The sequence below is a fragment of the Gastrolobium bilobum genome, unplaced genomic scaffold, assembly GCF_033153095.1.
Source record: "Gastrolobium bilobum isolate Gb01-03AN ecotype WA unplaced genomic scaffold, APGP_CSIRO_Gbil_v1 utg27539, whole genome shotgun sequence".
Classification (NCBI taxonomy): domain Eukaryota; kingdom Viridiplantae; phylum Streptophyta; class Magnoliopsida; order Fabales; family Fabaceae; genus Gastrolobium; species Gastrolobium bilobum.
The window spans coordinates 82,829-98,785 of record NW_026896466.1 but is presented as its reverse complement, the minus strand read 5'-3'; the positions used below and the strand labels follow the sequence as shown (position 1 = coordinate 98,785).

General features: G+C 35.1%; 1 protein-coding gene, 1 long non-coding RNA gene and 1 other non-coding gene across 3 annotated transcripts; 1 reads left to right on the top strand and 2 right to left on the bottom strand.

Moving 5' to 3' along the window:
* Nucleotides 1-3,054: 3,054 nt before the first annotated feature.
* LOC133299880 (uncharacterized) lies at nt 3,055-4,562 on the bottom strand. The gene is made up of 4 exons (XR_009749991.1): nt 4,424-4,562; nt 4,182-4,223; nt 3,551-3,654; nt 3,055-3,288 (listed from the first exon to the last, which is right to left on the bottom strand). It is a non-coding gene; the product is annotated as an uncharacterized LOC133299880 (long non-coding RNA).
* Nucleotides 4,563-13,363: 8,801 nt separating this feature from the next.
* On the bottom strand, nt 13,364-13,469 carry LOC133299881 (small nucleolar RNA R71). The gene has a single exon (XR_009749992.1). It is a non-coding gene; the product is annotated as a small nucleolar RNA R71 (small nucleolar RNA).
* An 879-nt stretch (nt 13,470-14,348) lies between these two features.
* Nucleotides 14,349-15,268, top strand: LOC133299874 (uncharacterized). Its single transcript, XM_061499371.1, has 2 exons — nt 14,349-14,396; nt 14,495-15,268. Exons 1-2 carry the CDS (start codon nt 14,349-14,351, stop codon nt 15,266-15,268), a joined length of 822 nt encoding a protein of 273 aa, XP_061355355.1.
* The last annotated feature ends 689 nt before the right edge of the window (nt 15,269-15,957 follow it).

Genomic DNA, 15,957 nt, shown 5'->3' with positions numbered 1-15,957 from the left:
AAACCCATAAAAAATTAAGGGATATAAATGATTATGAAGCAAACCACAATAGTATTGATGAATTTTTTTTTAAGTTAAAAGAATTAAAAAAATAAAATTAAAATCTATTTTATAATTATAAAACCTCTTTAATTTTTTCAAATTTAATTAGAATTATTTTCTCACGTTATGACCCAATTAGATATCGCCTCTTATTAAAAAAAAGCTTTGAACATAAATTGAAGATAACAATATTATAAAACACTTCTCAGGTTGCATGAGAAGTGTTTGTTATAATGGTTTTGAATAAGTGAAAATAAAATAATTTATTAGTAGAATAAATTATTAGGGTAAAAGATAAATTTATAAATAAGGGTAAAATTGTAAAATAATTTACGAATCGAAAAAAGTAGTACACATCTTAAAAAAATCTTCTTGAGAGGTTTTAACTTTTTTTTTCTTTATTATAAAAAAAAAAAATCATATAATAAGAATTTTTATAAAAAAATATTTAACTAAGATTCTGCTTTAAAGAAGAAAAAAGGTAAAATTAAAACATGCCAAACAGGCATAAGAAAACTTCATACGGGGGGGACTTTGATGATGGCTTGACTTGATTATTAGGATGACTTGAAAGTGAAACTTTTTGTCTTACTTTTTTTCTTTTAAATAATTAAATAGTTAATAAACTCATTCATTTATGACAACTTAAAATTTCTATTTCAAACTACAATTGTGGCTAATGGTCTCTAAATTTTCAGTGTAGCACGACCTTTTGATTCCGCCTATCAAGGCATTTCTAATTATCGAAGCTTGTAGAAATATAAATCGGTGAGGGGAAGCATCCAATGGAGATAAATGGTCATTTTCCGATCGACCTTTCTAATACAAACAATAAAATAATAAAATAATAAAATAATAATAAAGGAAAATATATCAGTTTGAGTGATTTTAAAATATATTTTTACATCTGTTGTGGACCAGTGGATTGCTGCCGGTGATTTCAATGAAATTGCTAGCGGAGAAAAAAGGTGGCAATCTTGCTACACTACAAAAATTCAAACATTTTGTGGGGGTCATATTTTCATATTGTGGGGGTCTTTAACCGCCACAAAGTATATTTGTGGCATTTTCAATGACCCCCCAGTTTTGCCTACGCCACAACATATTTTGTGGGGTCTTTATGTGCAATGCCACAATTTGTTGAAATATTTTCTGGAGACTCAAGACCCCCACAAATGTTTCAATTTCTGGAGGTTTAAGACCCCCACAAATTTATTGAAAATTTAAAAAAAAAATCATTAAAAATTTTACGTTTCTTTTAAAAAACAGGTAGATTCAAAAGGATAAAAAAAATTCATTCCAAATATTTGAATACATATCGAAATAGAACTTGGTTTTCAAAGATAAAAAAATCAAAGAGATGTATAAATGAAATTAAAAACTAAAAGTTATTAAAAATTGATACCAGACAAGTTTCTTACAAACAACTAGTTGTACCATGGATATTTGATACAGCAGACTCAACCGATACGTCCTATGCATGATTAACAAATTAACATGCAGAATGGAGAATAGTGTAATATACCTGCAATGCATAAGGGCCATCCGATGAGATTGTGGCATGGAAAACAACATATTGCATATCAGTAAGAGTGCAAACAATGTCAAACATGAGTTTTTAATTTATTAGTTCCCATAATATCAGTAAGAGTGTAAACAATGTCAAACATGAGTCTAGCTCTTTCGGACTAAAAATTTTAACATAAATTCAAGCATGTTGCAAATTGCTCGTTGACATGCATCACAAGTAAAGCTTGAATTTAAGAAACCATGGCTTCCACAACCACAATGATTACATGAAAATTGTAACAGCATCATTGTCACATTATCATACTAGTAATACTCATTGATGCCACTCAACTTGCTCACTATTACATGTCTGTAGCAATCAAATAAATCAACCAAAAATAGAACTACTAACCATTACAGGGCCAACTTGTACTGTTGTACAGCCTTCATCTCTAGCACTTGCAAACAAATCATCATTCATAACACATTCCATCTTAAGATAAAATCAGATGGTGATGGTCACAAGTCATAACCCATCATCTGGTAGCCATGTATATGCTTTTGGCATATGCCCCATTTTTACAGTGAAAAACAATGGTTAATAATACAAACAAGTTAAAAAAAAGCCAAACTCTGAACAAAAATGGGATACCAATGAGGCATTAGTTCCCATAATATGTCAAAGACTTCAAAGAGTTAGCATGAGCATACTTACTATATAGAAGAAAGATCTTCATATATAGTCTTGATACCAGGCCTCTCAGATACTGATCTAATTCAAATATCCAAACTTCAAAGCATAAAAGGCATGGTTTAGCAAATTATATAGTTAACTATAATAAATGCTTCATGTATTTCTAACAATTTGGAGGTTAAAAAAAAGTTTGAAAAAGAAAAAGAAAAGGACACACACCATATAGTACATGCTTGTTCAATAATTGAAAGATTACCACCAACATTTGGGAGTATGGTGCCATTTGGAAGTATTCCACCCTCACCTCCCACTCCAACTGCTATATCATCTCGCCCCATCATGTAAAGTAAGTCATAAATTTGATTCAAAAGCGTGACCGGCATTAGTCCAAGCATTTGCACAAATGGTGACTACCTGCACATGCAGGTAAGGAGACTCAAAACAACACAAAATCCAATCCTTGAATAATAATAGCTACAGAAATTGCTATTCTTGTTGGAAACCCATAACTATAATCATTACGCCTGCACTCACAAATTAAAAAAGAAAAGAAAAAAGTTAAATGCCTACATGTGAAATCTGTCAACTTGTAATTTAAATTGCCAAGTCCCTGAAAATAATCATTTTGTATTAAACCTTGTTTGCAATGTTGTTTGAGAGCCAATCAAGTCCTTCATAAAGTCCTTCAAAATATATAGAGGGGAGAAAATAATCTAGTAATTCTATTAACTCTGCCATAAATTTTTAAAATTTAAGCTTGATGATAATGTTAAAAGATTTCATCCCACTATCAAGTTCACATACTCACCCTGAGTGCTGAAGACCATGTGCCAAGTTTCTCCAGGTGCATCATCCCCAGTGATCTTTGTGTTGAGAAGACACCTATCAATGTATGGCTCCTTGGGTTTGAACTTGTTCAAAATCACACCTTCCTCCTGTTTCTTGGATTCCTTTTCAACCTTAGCAGGTACCTCTGTAGTGACTTGGGATCTGATGGAAACTATTGTTCCACTGATAGAAACATCTCTGTATTGCAATGAAACCTGAGAAACAATCCCAGATCATACTCCAATTAACCAATTATATACACAGCAGCGCTAAAATTGCACTCTCAATTGATCTCTATCTTTTGATATGCTAAAAAACAACTCACCGTGGGAGAACTATATTAACAACAAAAAAGTTTCTATCTATCTCCTCATATCATCAAAGAGAACATATAAAATAAAAGGTAGAAACAGATATAGAAAAGTAATGCGTATATCATGAAAAAAAAGAAAGAAAGAAAGAAAGAGAGAAGTATACATATCAAATGGTATATGATGTCATCCAACCAACACATAAATTGCATATATAATTCCTGGTAGGTATCCCAGTATGGTCAGCACTAGATCTATCCAGAACTCAACCTGTATTTAAATAAAAAATAGCATAATGGAATTAATCAAGCCAACAATTAATCATTACCAAACCAATTAATATGGATAGGTTTATAAATAAATAATAACAAGAACAGTTTGAATGAGAATATGACTGGGAAAAAAAATGAAAGAAAGAGAAAAGTAAGTCCTTAGGTACTGCCAAGAGTAGGTAAAAATGACTGACTACTCTAGCTTTGGTACTCGACACCTCTTCAATACTTCTGCTATCTATTTGATGCCTATTTGCTTGGTTGTTATGGGGAATCAAGGCAACCAATTCGATTTTTTTGCTATCTATTATTGAGAAATCAAAATGCCATTAAAGTATTCAGCATGCAACTTAAGATGTTTTGTGTATAATACCTTTACCTTAAGCTAATTACACCCAAGTCCAACTATGATGAGATTCAATGAGAGAAACAGGACAATTTAAAAAAAAATCTACAAGGCTAAAAACGTGAGTGCTCATGGACCAGAAACAATAAAATATTCATCGCACAAATTTGAAAATTTACCTAACCCAGGGGATCAACAAGATTTAAGTCTCACCAAAAGTTCTGCACAGATCGTAAAATGCCAATTTACACTTGGTTACTAAGAATAATTACAATAGCAATATGATATGAACTCTTTCAATGCTCACCTCAACTAATTTCTAATAGCAAAATTCAAACGTCCTAATACAAATGGAAATAGATCAACAGTGAAGTCGATTTACTCATCCTAAACATATATCAATGCAATTTGAAGGAAGTACCAATTGGTTAAGAATCCACGAAAACCAAGTGCGATTGAAGTTGGATTTCGACACCACAACATCAAAACTATGAGTTCGTTTTCCATCAAGAGAGAGAGGGGGTGCAGAGAGAGAGAGATAGTTGATGCATGTAATGGTTAAAGAACATATTGAGAATAAGTGGATCGGGCATTCGCCACATTCTTGTTAGCAATGTATTACAAAATAAAATTTTATAAAGTGCCAGTGGTTAAATATTATGGTTAAAAATCATTCTTCTTGTAGTGATATATAAATAAAGCAATATAAAATATAAAAACATAATAAAAAATTGTGGAGGTCTAAAATTCTGCCACAAATTACATTATTTAGTGGAGGTTTCCTTGACCTACACTAAATAACCTCCACTAATCACCTATTTTTTGTAGTGTAACCTTAACGCGTGTAAGCAGTTTTGGGATAGGTTGAAAGTTGAATAATTGGTAGGTGGATGATTTCAAGGTTTCTAGTGCATTTTATACATAGAGAGGGTCGAAGTGAAGACATTTGGAGTGGGTTTATAAAAAGTTGAACAGAATTTGTGCTAATCTTAATTGGTGGCTGGCATTTGATAGAGCGGATGTTTGTGAATTTAGCCAAGTGTTGTTCTGAGTTCTGACCATACACCCATGCTGTAGAGGTTAGATGGTAAGCAGGAAGATAAAATGGATAGGTCATTTAGGTTTTTGGCTGATTGGCTAAACTATTTGGAAGACATGCTATAATCTCCCTATTATACTTGAGCGGTTTGTTAGTCCTTTGGGCAGATAGAATAAAGAAGTATATGGGCAGTGGTGGATCAAGAAAATTAACGAAGGGTGGACACTCAATAAGTTCAGGTACATATAGATCAAGGTATGGTCTGGAACGTGACTTGCGAGCAGTTGTCGGCTGACTTGGTCTGATTTAAATCTAGATCTGGACGAATTGGGACTCAACTGGACCAATGATGGAGGAAGAAACAAATGTTCCAACTTCCAATAACGGAGATTGAGGTTTGAGAGGAGATGAATCAGTGTGTATATGCAAATGATAGGTCTGGAACAGAGCTCTTTGTCGTTAGGTTTGGATAATGAAGGTGGAGGAGAAAAAAAACTCACGGAAAAATAAAATAGAAGGAGGAAAATTAAAGGGGCAGGATATCGTAACAACCAACTAGGGTTACATCCAATCAATTTCACCGTTAGATCGATTATATTTATCCAATGGTTATATTTATTTCTATCTTTGTATGATTATGATTTCTCATATTTAATGCTTTTGCATTAAAAATGAGAAATCATAACCATACAAAGGTGAAAATAAATATAAAGTATTAAATATGGGGAATCATAATCATACAAAGATAAAAATAAATATAACCGTTGGATCAACATAATCGATCTAACGGTGAAATTGATTGGTAGTAACATTGGTAGTAACCGTAATTAATTGTTATAATATCCTACCCCAAAATTAAATTGGAAAAACTTGAATTTTAAAATAAGAGTATTTTTGTATTTTTACATCATATTTTAAGGGTGGGTATTTGCCCCCTTCTCATATACCTCTATCCGCCTCTGTATATGGGGATATTTTTAAACAAAAAAGGAGCTGAATTTAGAGCTTGAGCAGATTCAACGAGCATGGATTGTAAATGACTCAAGGGATTTGGAAGCTTAAGAAGATAAGCACTAGCAACAGCCAAATAATGTTCTAGGAAGGGAAGAGATGCTTTGGTTTCAAAAATCTCGTCACAAGTGGTTAACAGATAGGGATCATAATACCAAGTTCTACCACTTGATGACAATCAATCGTTGCAGTTTTATTAAGATTTTGAGTAAATACATTTTTCGGTCCTCAGCAAATTTCACGATGCCCGCTTTAGTCCCTAGCAAATAAAAAGGTTATTCGTAGTCTCTAAGAAATTTAAAATGGATCCATTTTAGTCCTTTTGAGGGACTAATGTGGGTCTTTTTTGAATTTGTGAGGGATCACGATTTCAACTAAATGGGTCCATTTTGAATTTTTTAGGGACCACGAATAGCCTTTTTATTTGCTAGGGACTAAATCGGGTATCGTGAAATTTGCTGAGGACCAAAAAGGGTATTTACTCTAAGATTTTTAAGCTATGGGATTATCATGACATTTGGATACAAGATTAACAACAACTGAAAGACATGGCGCGTAAATTTTTTTAAATGTTGTTTATGGAGGATATTCCTACTCGCAGATGGCTCACGTCCTCGTGGCCGATTACCACCGATGAGCTTCTTAACGGTTTGTATAGGGTACCATCTTACATATAGGTACATCAATGTTTGTTTAATATGGGAAGTTATAATGCCCTTGGCCTATATGGGTTCCCTGCGATTTTCTTCCCAAGAAAGTGGAGTCTTATTCGGGACCAAATTATAAGACTGGTAGTTGATGTATGGAAAAACCCATCTTACATCTGGCACTTGTTGGTGTTGATTCCTAAAGCCGAGGTTCCTATATCAATTACTCAGTTTCGGCCTATTTCTTTATGTTTTATCATGTATAAATTGATCTCTAAAATCATTGTCAAGCGGCTGCAAACTATTATGGAAAAGGTAATTTCTCCTTACTAGGCTAGTTTCATTCTTAATAGGCAAATTCATGACAACATTATTAACACAAGAGCTGGTCCACAGTATACATAAGATGAAAGGGAGAAAATTCATGGCTATCAAGGTTGATTTGGAAAAAGCATACGACATGTTGAATTTGAATTTTTTGAAAAATGTTTTAAGCGAGGTGGGTCTGCCAGCAAAACTGATTGATTCAATAATGGAGGCTATTTCTGCTTTATCTATAAATATCCTTTGGAATGGAGGAAAGACGACACCATTTAATCCTTCCTGTGGTGTTAGACAAAGGGATCCTCTGTCGCCATATTTGTTTACGTTAGCCAAGGATAAACTTTCCCATATTATTTGCGCGACTGCTAATGGAGGGCTATGGGAACCTATTAAGGCGGGAAAAGGTGGTCCCCCATTCTCTCACTTAATATTCACTGATGATTTATTATTATTTGTTGAGGCGAGGGAAGATCAAATGCATATTGTTTTGAAGTGTCTCTTGTTCTATGAAGAGATTTCAGGATTGAGGTTGAGTATTGCCAAGACAAGTATATATTTTTGTTGACTTCTAAATTTGCAGATTGGCAATGGGAGAAAAATTGACTTCTGGAAGAACAACTGGACTGGCCTCTCTTCCAACCTCCTTTCTCTAGCTGTAGTTCCTCCATCGGTTGAAGATTCTAATATGAAAATAAACCACAGTTCCTTTGTTGTTGAGGAGGGTTGGAATATCCAATATCTATTACAACATTTTGATATTAATGTTGTGAATAGAATCCTGGCTATCCCTCACCCTGATGCAGAAGAAGGTGATGATTTCTTGACTGGAAAAACTACAAACCAGGTCAATCAATTGTTAAATTAGCTTACAACAATTGGTTGAGTTCGGTTTCCTCATCTCCTAGTAGCTGTTAGGACAGAATTTGGAAATGGAAAGGGAAAGAGAGGGTGAAGTTCCACATGTGGAAGATGTTGCATGAAAGATTGCCAACCAAGGAGCTTATAGCCAAGTGGAGTGGTTCCTTGAATGCTTGTCCCTCATGCCCTGTAATAGTGGAGACTTGTCTTCATGTATTCAGAGACTTCCCAAAAGCAAAAAAGGTTTGGCTCCTACCTTTTGTGCAACCCCTTCCTCAAGGCTTCTTTAGCCTTTGTTCCTTCAAGGATTGGATGTCTTCTAACCTGAACTAAAGTAATAGATCAAGGAGGGATTGGGGGGATTATTTTTTTAATATTTGCAATTCTTTGTGACTTGGAGAAATAAGGAACTTTATGAAGAGAATTTCAAGAGACCGGATAACCCTTCTCTACTTATTTCTGAGTTTATAGAGGAAAGTAGGTATTGTACTAAGAATAGATCTCTAGTCTGTTCTGGTTCGAATCCTTTATGCTCTCATTTGCTCTCTACTTGGACGGCTCCTTATCGTCGTTTTTTAAAGCTAAATGTGGATGGGGCTGCTCTTATCAACAAGGCTTTGTGTGGTGGTCTTTTAAGAGACTGCAAGGGTGCCTCGATTAGTGGTTTTTCTGCATTCATAGGTTCTTGTTCCCCCTTTCAAGCTGAACTATGGGCCATTCTCTATGGTTTAATTTTCGTTTGGAATTTGGGTTGGAAAAGTATTTTGTTGGAATCAGATTCTCTTCAAGCTGTTAGCCTTCTTACCAATATTGGTAATGATACTCGAGAGCTTCCGTTGGTAGCTAAGATTCGAGTTTTTCTGAATAAGGATTGGACTGTTTTGGTTAATTTTGTTCCTAGGATCTGCAATGAGTGCGCAGACAGGATAAGAAAAATGGCACTAAATGACCCTCCTGGCCTTCGTACTATTTCTTCTCCTCCAAGGGAACTAATTAATTTTCTTGCTGCTGATATTCTAGATCCAGGTTTGGAGGATGCTGCATACAACTGAAGTTTCTAGTCTTCAGTATCTCTGAGTTGTGCAGGGATTCTGTTTGTCGCTTTTTTCCCTTCTGTTTTATGTCTTTTGTTTTTCTCTATTTGTATTGGGGCATAGCCCCTCACTACACCAAAAGCGGGATTTAGCGGCAGTTTGTTTTAGATTTAGCGGCGGTTCAAACCGCCGCTAAAAAATCCAGTGGCTAATTCATAACCGACTTAGAAACTGGCGACGTTAAAAAATTTAGCGTCCATTTACAGTAACTGCCGGAATAACCGACGCGAAAAAACAAACCGACGCAGAATATATACAAACCGCCATTGATTATTAGAAAAAAATTAATAATTTTTTATAGCGACGGTTTTGAACCGTCGCTAAATCATGTAATTTTTTTTTTAAAATTAAATTTTTGTGATGGTTTCAATGAATATAATTTTTTTTTTTTGTAAACATAAATATTTTAAACAGCCACTGAATTGTAAAATGCATTTAAATTATATAATATGACTCAAATTCTTGCAGTAATTTCATTAATCATAAATACATTTATTGTTTATAATCAAACATGTTATTATAAACATAGGCATATGAGCACACAGCAAAAAAAAAGTAGCAATATGCCTTAAACATAGGCATCTGAGCACACAACAAAAAAGTAGCAAAAATAAATACATATGGAATATGTACCCGATTTATTAAGCACTACTGTAACGCAACTCGAAGTTCAAAGAATTATATATATCCTTTACAAGATTAAATATCCCGATTTATTAAGCAAAAAACAATAACCACTAATATTTGTACTGCGCCGATCTACAAAGCTAAATGAAACCAAGAACAATAAGAATATTATACATGAAGGGGATTTGTTGGAGATTAAATAGAATTCAACATATATATCACTTCACTTAGTCACCACTTAGCGAGCCTTTCTTTCTTTCTTTCTCTATTAAGTTTGAGCAGAGCAGGAAACACCCTCTGCAAGAGTGCAACTGCAAAGAGAAACAAAAAATAATTACCGAACACTAACTTAAGAGAGTGCAAAAGATGTCTTCAGCAAGTGACACTGAATAAAAATATAGCCAAATAAAGTTCATGAACAAGAAGTAATACTTAATAACGTTATAAGAACACAAAAAAGGAAGATTTCTTCTGATGTTAAAATAATAAAATAATTTTACGGTTAACTGTCGTTTAGATGTTAATACGATACTCTAGGCTTTGGTATTCCATTCCAAGTAGTAGAAAATAATAAATATAGTAAACAAATTTTGAGTTTTCAGCTGATCAACAAGTGCAGGAACAAACACTTACAAACATAATCACACAACTAGGTTCAATATAGGTGCAGAAGACCCATGTTAGATTAATTTTCTCAATAAAGAAGTGATAGAGGCACAAAAATGTATAACAGCAGCACTAGTTTAAAGCATGAATAAGAGACAATAACCTAACAAGCAAAGTGTGTGCAGTCCCATCATTCGATTTCTTTGAATCTTTTCATATAAGCTATCAGGTCTCCATGTCTCTGTAAAGAATGGTATAGAAACAGTCTCCCCATACCGATACAGCTGCAGACCATAAATTCCAACTGCATTCATCACAGAATGCGTTGTGCATTCATCACACATGTGTCATATTTTCCCATTTATAGGACATACATATATAATTGCCTGTAGTTAATTTTATAAAATTGTGATAGGTCAGCATTTTTAGCCCTTTTTCCCTATATTTGCAAAAAAAATTAAAAACAAAAGGAACCAAAACCAAACGAAAGGAAACAAGATTATGAAAAGCACACCACTTATTCTGAGCTTCATAAAGTATAAGGAACTCAATGGCTTGTGCAGCAGGATCATCAATTTCGATTTTAAGGAAGGATCCTGAGCCAGACTAATAAGAGAAAAGTAAAAGGAAAATTAATCAAACAGTAATGAAATCTATATTTAAATCAGTCAAGCCAGTTTATAAATATTCCTTGAAACTATTTTTCTTCTGCAGTAATTATTGGAAACTTATTTTCATAAAAAAGAGTTCTAAGAGCTCTGTTCTTATAATTTTTGGTTCCATCTGAGCAATGAGAAGGGAGTACCCACTTCCTGAAAACATTAAAAAAGTATAAGGGGGAAAATAAATCTCCTTCAAATTACAACATATTCTTGGGTATCAAGTACAACTCCCTAATGTAAAAAGCAAAGAACCACTACAATTTGAAGCCTGAATATCTACTTGTAATGCAGCACCTGGTGCGGAAGAACTAACATCGACATGCTCCATTGAATACTTGCATCCATTAGCTAAGAGATTACTATAATCTCATTTATCATTCACGTATACAATTCAATATTTTGGGCCAGCCATATACCTGCATTTCAATATTTCCCTCAAGGTTGAACTTCCCTGAAAGCTGCTCCAGGGCAAAAAAAGGTTGAACACAAGATAACATGTGCCCAAATAACTGGTAGATATTCAAGCAACTGTCTTATACACAAGTATTTAATGCCTCAAACGGGTTAATATTATTTTCCAATCAGACAGATAACAACCATAGATCTTACGCAACCATAGATCTTACGCACCCATAGATCTTACACAACTGTTGATTTCCAGTTTGTTTATTGTGTGTTTGTTATGTTGAGTTTATTATGTGATGGCCACACATAGGCTACTCCTAGTGGTGTGGAATTATTGAGAAATAATTCACATTAGACCCCACTGTAAGCACATGGAAAGTTGAGAGATCTTTCTCAATAGGTATGGCTCCAGGGATAAAGTTACCCCTATGTAACTTAAGGAAATGGTGCTTCAAGGTCTTGTGATAACAGTGACATAGGGATATGTCATCTGTTGTTTATGGAAAAAATTGTTGTTGGGAAACAATGGTTATTTTAGTATTTTCGTTACGCTAGAAGCAACATCTATTTTCTGTCAAAGCAACCTAATGGCAAATGAGGGAAGGAGAAATTGATACCCAACTTGTTTTCAAACTCTGTTTTTAAAATCAATTTTGTTGTCACTTTGTATTTTTGCTCAAATCAGAAGTTAATTTTCTGTTTTAACATTTAAGAGAAAATCATAAAAAAGTTTACAATTCTGCCATTAATTTAATTTTCCAGTCAGTTAATAATTCTTTCAACAAGCGAATCTTTATTTGAAAAAGAAAATCTTCTCAAAAATATTTTCCTTGCACTTAGTGTAAAATAGCAGTAGTATTTAATTTTATTTAATTTTATCTTTTTGGTTCTGTTTAGCAATTACCAATTTATTCCAAGTCAAAACGCCAAAGATCCTTGTGGTAACGATAACTGGGATTCACAAAAAGCCCTATATTACTTGTTGTCACGTATACTTGCGCGCTCACTTACATAACTGTTAGCAAGGCAACAAGTTTTTGGCGCCGTTGCCGGGGATCAAAGGCGTACATTGTCAATTTTCTGAGTGATTGTTGTTTCCGAGTTAATTCCATTTTCTTTTGTTTTTATTTTTAGTTTAATTTTAATTCTGTTTCTTTATTGTGTTAGTAGCTACTGTTGAATTTTCTTGAATAGTGGTCATTTGATTTTTGTTCTTTTGATATTCTGTTTTATCTGCATGTTTTATATAGTTGTATTGTCATTTAATTTTTTAGTTATTATTTCATTGCTGTTACTTTGGTTCTTAATTTTTTCATGTCAATCTTTTATTTTTATTTCTAGTTTCATTCCCTTAGTCTAATTTTTTTTTTACTGTTCTATAACACTATCTGTTTGTGGTTACTGTTGGTGTTTCAAATTCTTTTCTGTTTGGTTGGTTGTTTGATTTTTTTTAAGGAAATACTGAATAGGAATTTTGTTTGCTTAAGCTAGGTAGATTTAAATTTTTTTAGTAAAAAGGGTGCATGAGTTTAACTCCACACCCTTTCTTAGAATCTTTTGACCCTGAACCTGAAAGGACCTTTAGAGTGAGGAGACGAACCCAAAGAGCAACTAGGCAGATCCCACTTCCAGATTTTGAAGAAATGGAGGATTTAGGAAGTGTAAATGGGAATGAAGGAGGCCCTGCGAGGATAGAGAACCCACCAATAATAGATGACAATGATAGGTCCATGATGGACTTCATCATACCTGTGTTGGATGAGTTAGACCCAAGTATTGCCCAACCTGTTAATGGAGTGCCCTTTAAGTTAGAACCTGTGATGTTCACCATTCTCCAAAATATGGGGTAGTTCCACGGTCTACTGATGGAAGACCCACATAAGCACCTTAGGAATTTCATAGAAGTGGCCAACACTTTTAGGAATCCTAACATCTCAGATGATGTGCTGAGATTGAAGCTTTCCCCTCACTCACTGGCTGACAAAGCCAAAGAGTGGTTCAACTCCCTTCCGTCCAACTCCATAACCAATTGGCACACATTGGCTGAAAAATTTATCATGAAAATTTTCCCATCCAACAAGATAGTGCAAACCAGATGTGATATCACCAACTTCATGTAGAAGGATGGTGAGACCTTAGTGAATGTGTGAGAGAGGTTTAAGATCCTTCTTAAGCAATGTCCCAACCATGGCTTGCCCTCTTGGGCAGTGTTACAAACCCTTTACAACAGCCTGAATACTCAAAACAGAGCCTTAGCAAATTCTGCTACTAATGGCATGTTTACGTCCATGTCTTTTAATCAAGCCCATGAGTTGTTGGAACAAATGACTCAAAATTATGCCCAATGGCCTGAAGAGAGAAATCAGCCAAGGAGAGTAGCTGGTTTGCATGAGGTAGATCCTGTAACAGCCCTTTCAGCCAAGTTTGATGCACTATCCATTTTAGTGAGAACCCAAGGACAAGCCATTGAGGCAAGATTGTCTCAGCCTCAAGTTCCAATGCCTACACCTCAAGTTCCATTACCCCAAACTCAAGTCAATGCAGTGAACACAGGTGAAACTTGTGTTTTCTGTGGTGGGCCACATTTGTTTGGTAGCTTCCCATCAAACCCAGAATCTGTTTACTATGTGGGGAACCAAAATAGAAACCAAAATAATTTTTCCAATAATTTTAATCAAGGTTGAGACAAAATCAACAGCCCCAATATTTCCAAGGGCAAGGGCAGCAAGCTGGACCTTCTAATGCCCAAACAAGACCACCTTTTCCTCCTCAAAATTTCCAACAACCTCCAAGGCAGCAACCTGCTGCTCAGTCTTCAGCCTCATTTACTCAAAACCAAGCTGGTGAGATGTCTCCCTCTTCAACCTCTTCCTTAGAGGCTTTGTTGAGGGAATATTTGGTTAAGAATGAAACTAAGCAAAATAGCTTGGAAGCTGTTGTGCAAAGTATTCCTGCATATTTGAGGAATTTAAAATCCCAACTAGGCCATTTAGCAAATACTTAGAATAGCAGACCCCCTGGTACTTTGCCTAGTAACACTGAAGAGCCTAGGAGGAATAATGAGCAATGTCACATGATAGAGCTTAGGAATGGCAGATCTGTAAATCAGCCAGAAGCTGTGGTTAGACCTTCCACATTAAAAAAAAAGAGAAGAGGAAAAAGTGCAACAAGAAAAGATGTAAATCCTGAACCTGTGCAGCCACGTGTTGTCCATTGCAGCCCCAAGGGGCTGCAAATAGTGATCCTCTGCCTATTCTGGTTGAACAAGAAATTCAGACTCAACTAGACCCATCTTTAGGGACTATTCCCATGGAAAAGTCCATTCCAAAGGGTCAAGCATATCAGTCAAATGTTGAGACACCAGCTGTCTCAAATAGACCCCCACCCCCTTTTCCTCAAAGGTTGCAAAAACAGAGGCAAGACAATCAATTTAGGAAATTTTTAGACCTCCTAAAACAGTTGCATGTCAACATTCCATTCGTGGATGCATTAGAACAAATGCCTACTTATGTGAAATTCATGAAGAAAATTCTTTCAAGAAAGAGGAGGCTAGAAGAATTTGAGACTGTTGCTCTTACACAAGAGAGCAGTCAATATTTGCTTAGCAAGATACCTCCCAAATTAGGAGATCCAGGAAGTTTTACAATCCCATGCACCATAGGAGACCATTACATAGGCAGAGCATTGTGTGATTTAGGTGCTAGTATCAATTTAATGCCTCTGAGTGTGTACAAGAAGTTGAAAGTAGGAGAGCCGAATCCTACCACTGTAACTTTACAGTTGGCTGATAGGTCCCTAGTTTATCCTGAAGGGAAGGTAGAGAATGTCTTGGTAAAGGTAGATAAATTTATTCTACCTGCTAATTTTATTATTTTGGACTACGAGGAAGACCGAGAGGTGCCTATAATTTTAAGAAGGGCTTTCTTAGCCACTGGTGGGGCTGTGATAGATGTTAAAGAGGGTGAATTGCCCACGAATGTCAATGGTGAGTAAGTAAAATTCAATATTTTGAAGGCCATGAAATACCCAAGAGACATAGAGGAGTGTTCTAGGCTAGATATCATTGACTGTGTAGTCAAAGATAAATTTTTACATGAGTCTGCATTAGACTCTTTAAAAATTTCTGGTTTTGAGGGTCTAGAAATCAGTCAAACTGATTCAGAGGAAGTTGTTAAATGGTTAAATTCCAGATCTGATGTGGTTTGGAAAAATAAAAATTTTGAGTCCTTAGAATTGGCCAAGAGAGGTTTAAAAATTCCCAAACCCTCAATTGAAGAACCTCCTGTGTTAGAGCTCAAGCCTCTGCCTAATCACCTTAGGTATGCTTATTTAGGAGAAAAAGACACTCTGCCTGTCACAGTGTCCAATCTGCTCACTGTTTTAGAGGAAGAACAGTTGTTGGCTGTTCTAAAAAAATTTAAGAGGGCTATAGGTTGGTCTTTGGCAGATATAAAAGGTATTAACTCCTCTTATTGCATGCATAAAATCTTTTTTAGTGACCCAACCAGCAGCTCTAGAGAGCAGCAAAGGAGACTTAACCCAATTATGAAGGAGGTAGTAAAAAAGAAAATTATTAAGTGGCTGGATGCTGGGATTATATATCCTGTTTCTGACAGTAACTGGGTCAGCCCAGTGCAGTGTGTCCCTAAAAAGGGTGGGATCACTGTTGTGGAAAATGAGAA

What these genes read in the sequence shown, in the direction of transcription:
- LOC133299874 (XM_061499371.1), top strand. Translation starts at nt 14,349, where the DNA reads ATGATAGAGCTTAGGAATGGCAGATCTGTAAATCAGCCAGAAGCTGTG. An exon ending in TAAATCAGCCAGAAGCTGTG is followed by an intron (nt 14,397 to 14,494) that starts GTTAGACCTTCC and finishes TGTCCATTGCAG; the next exon opens with CCCCAAGGGGCTGCAAATAG.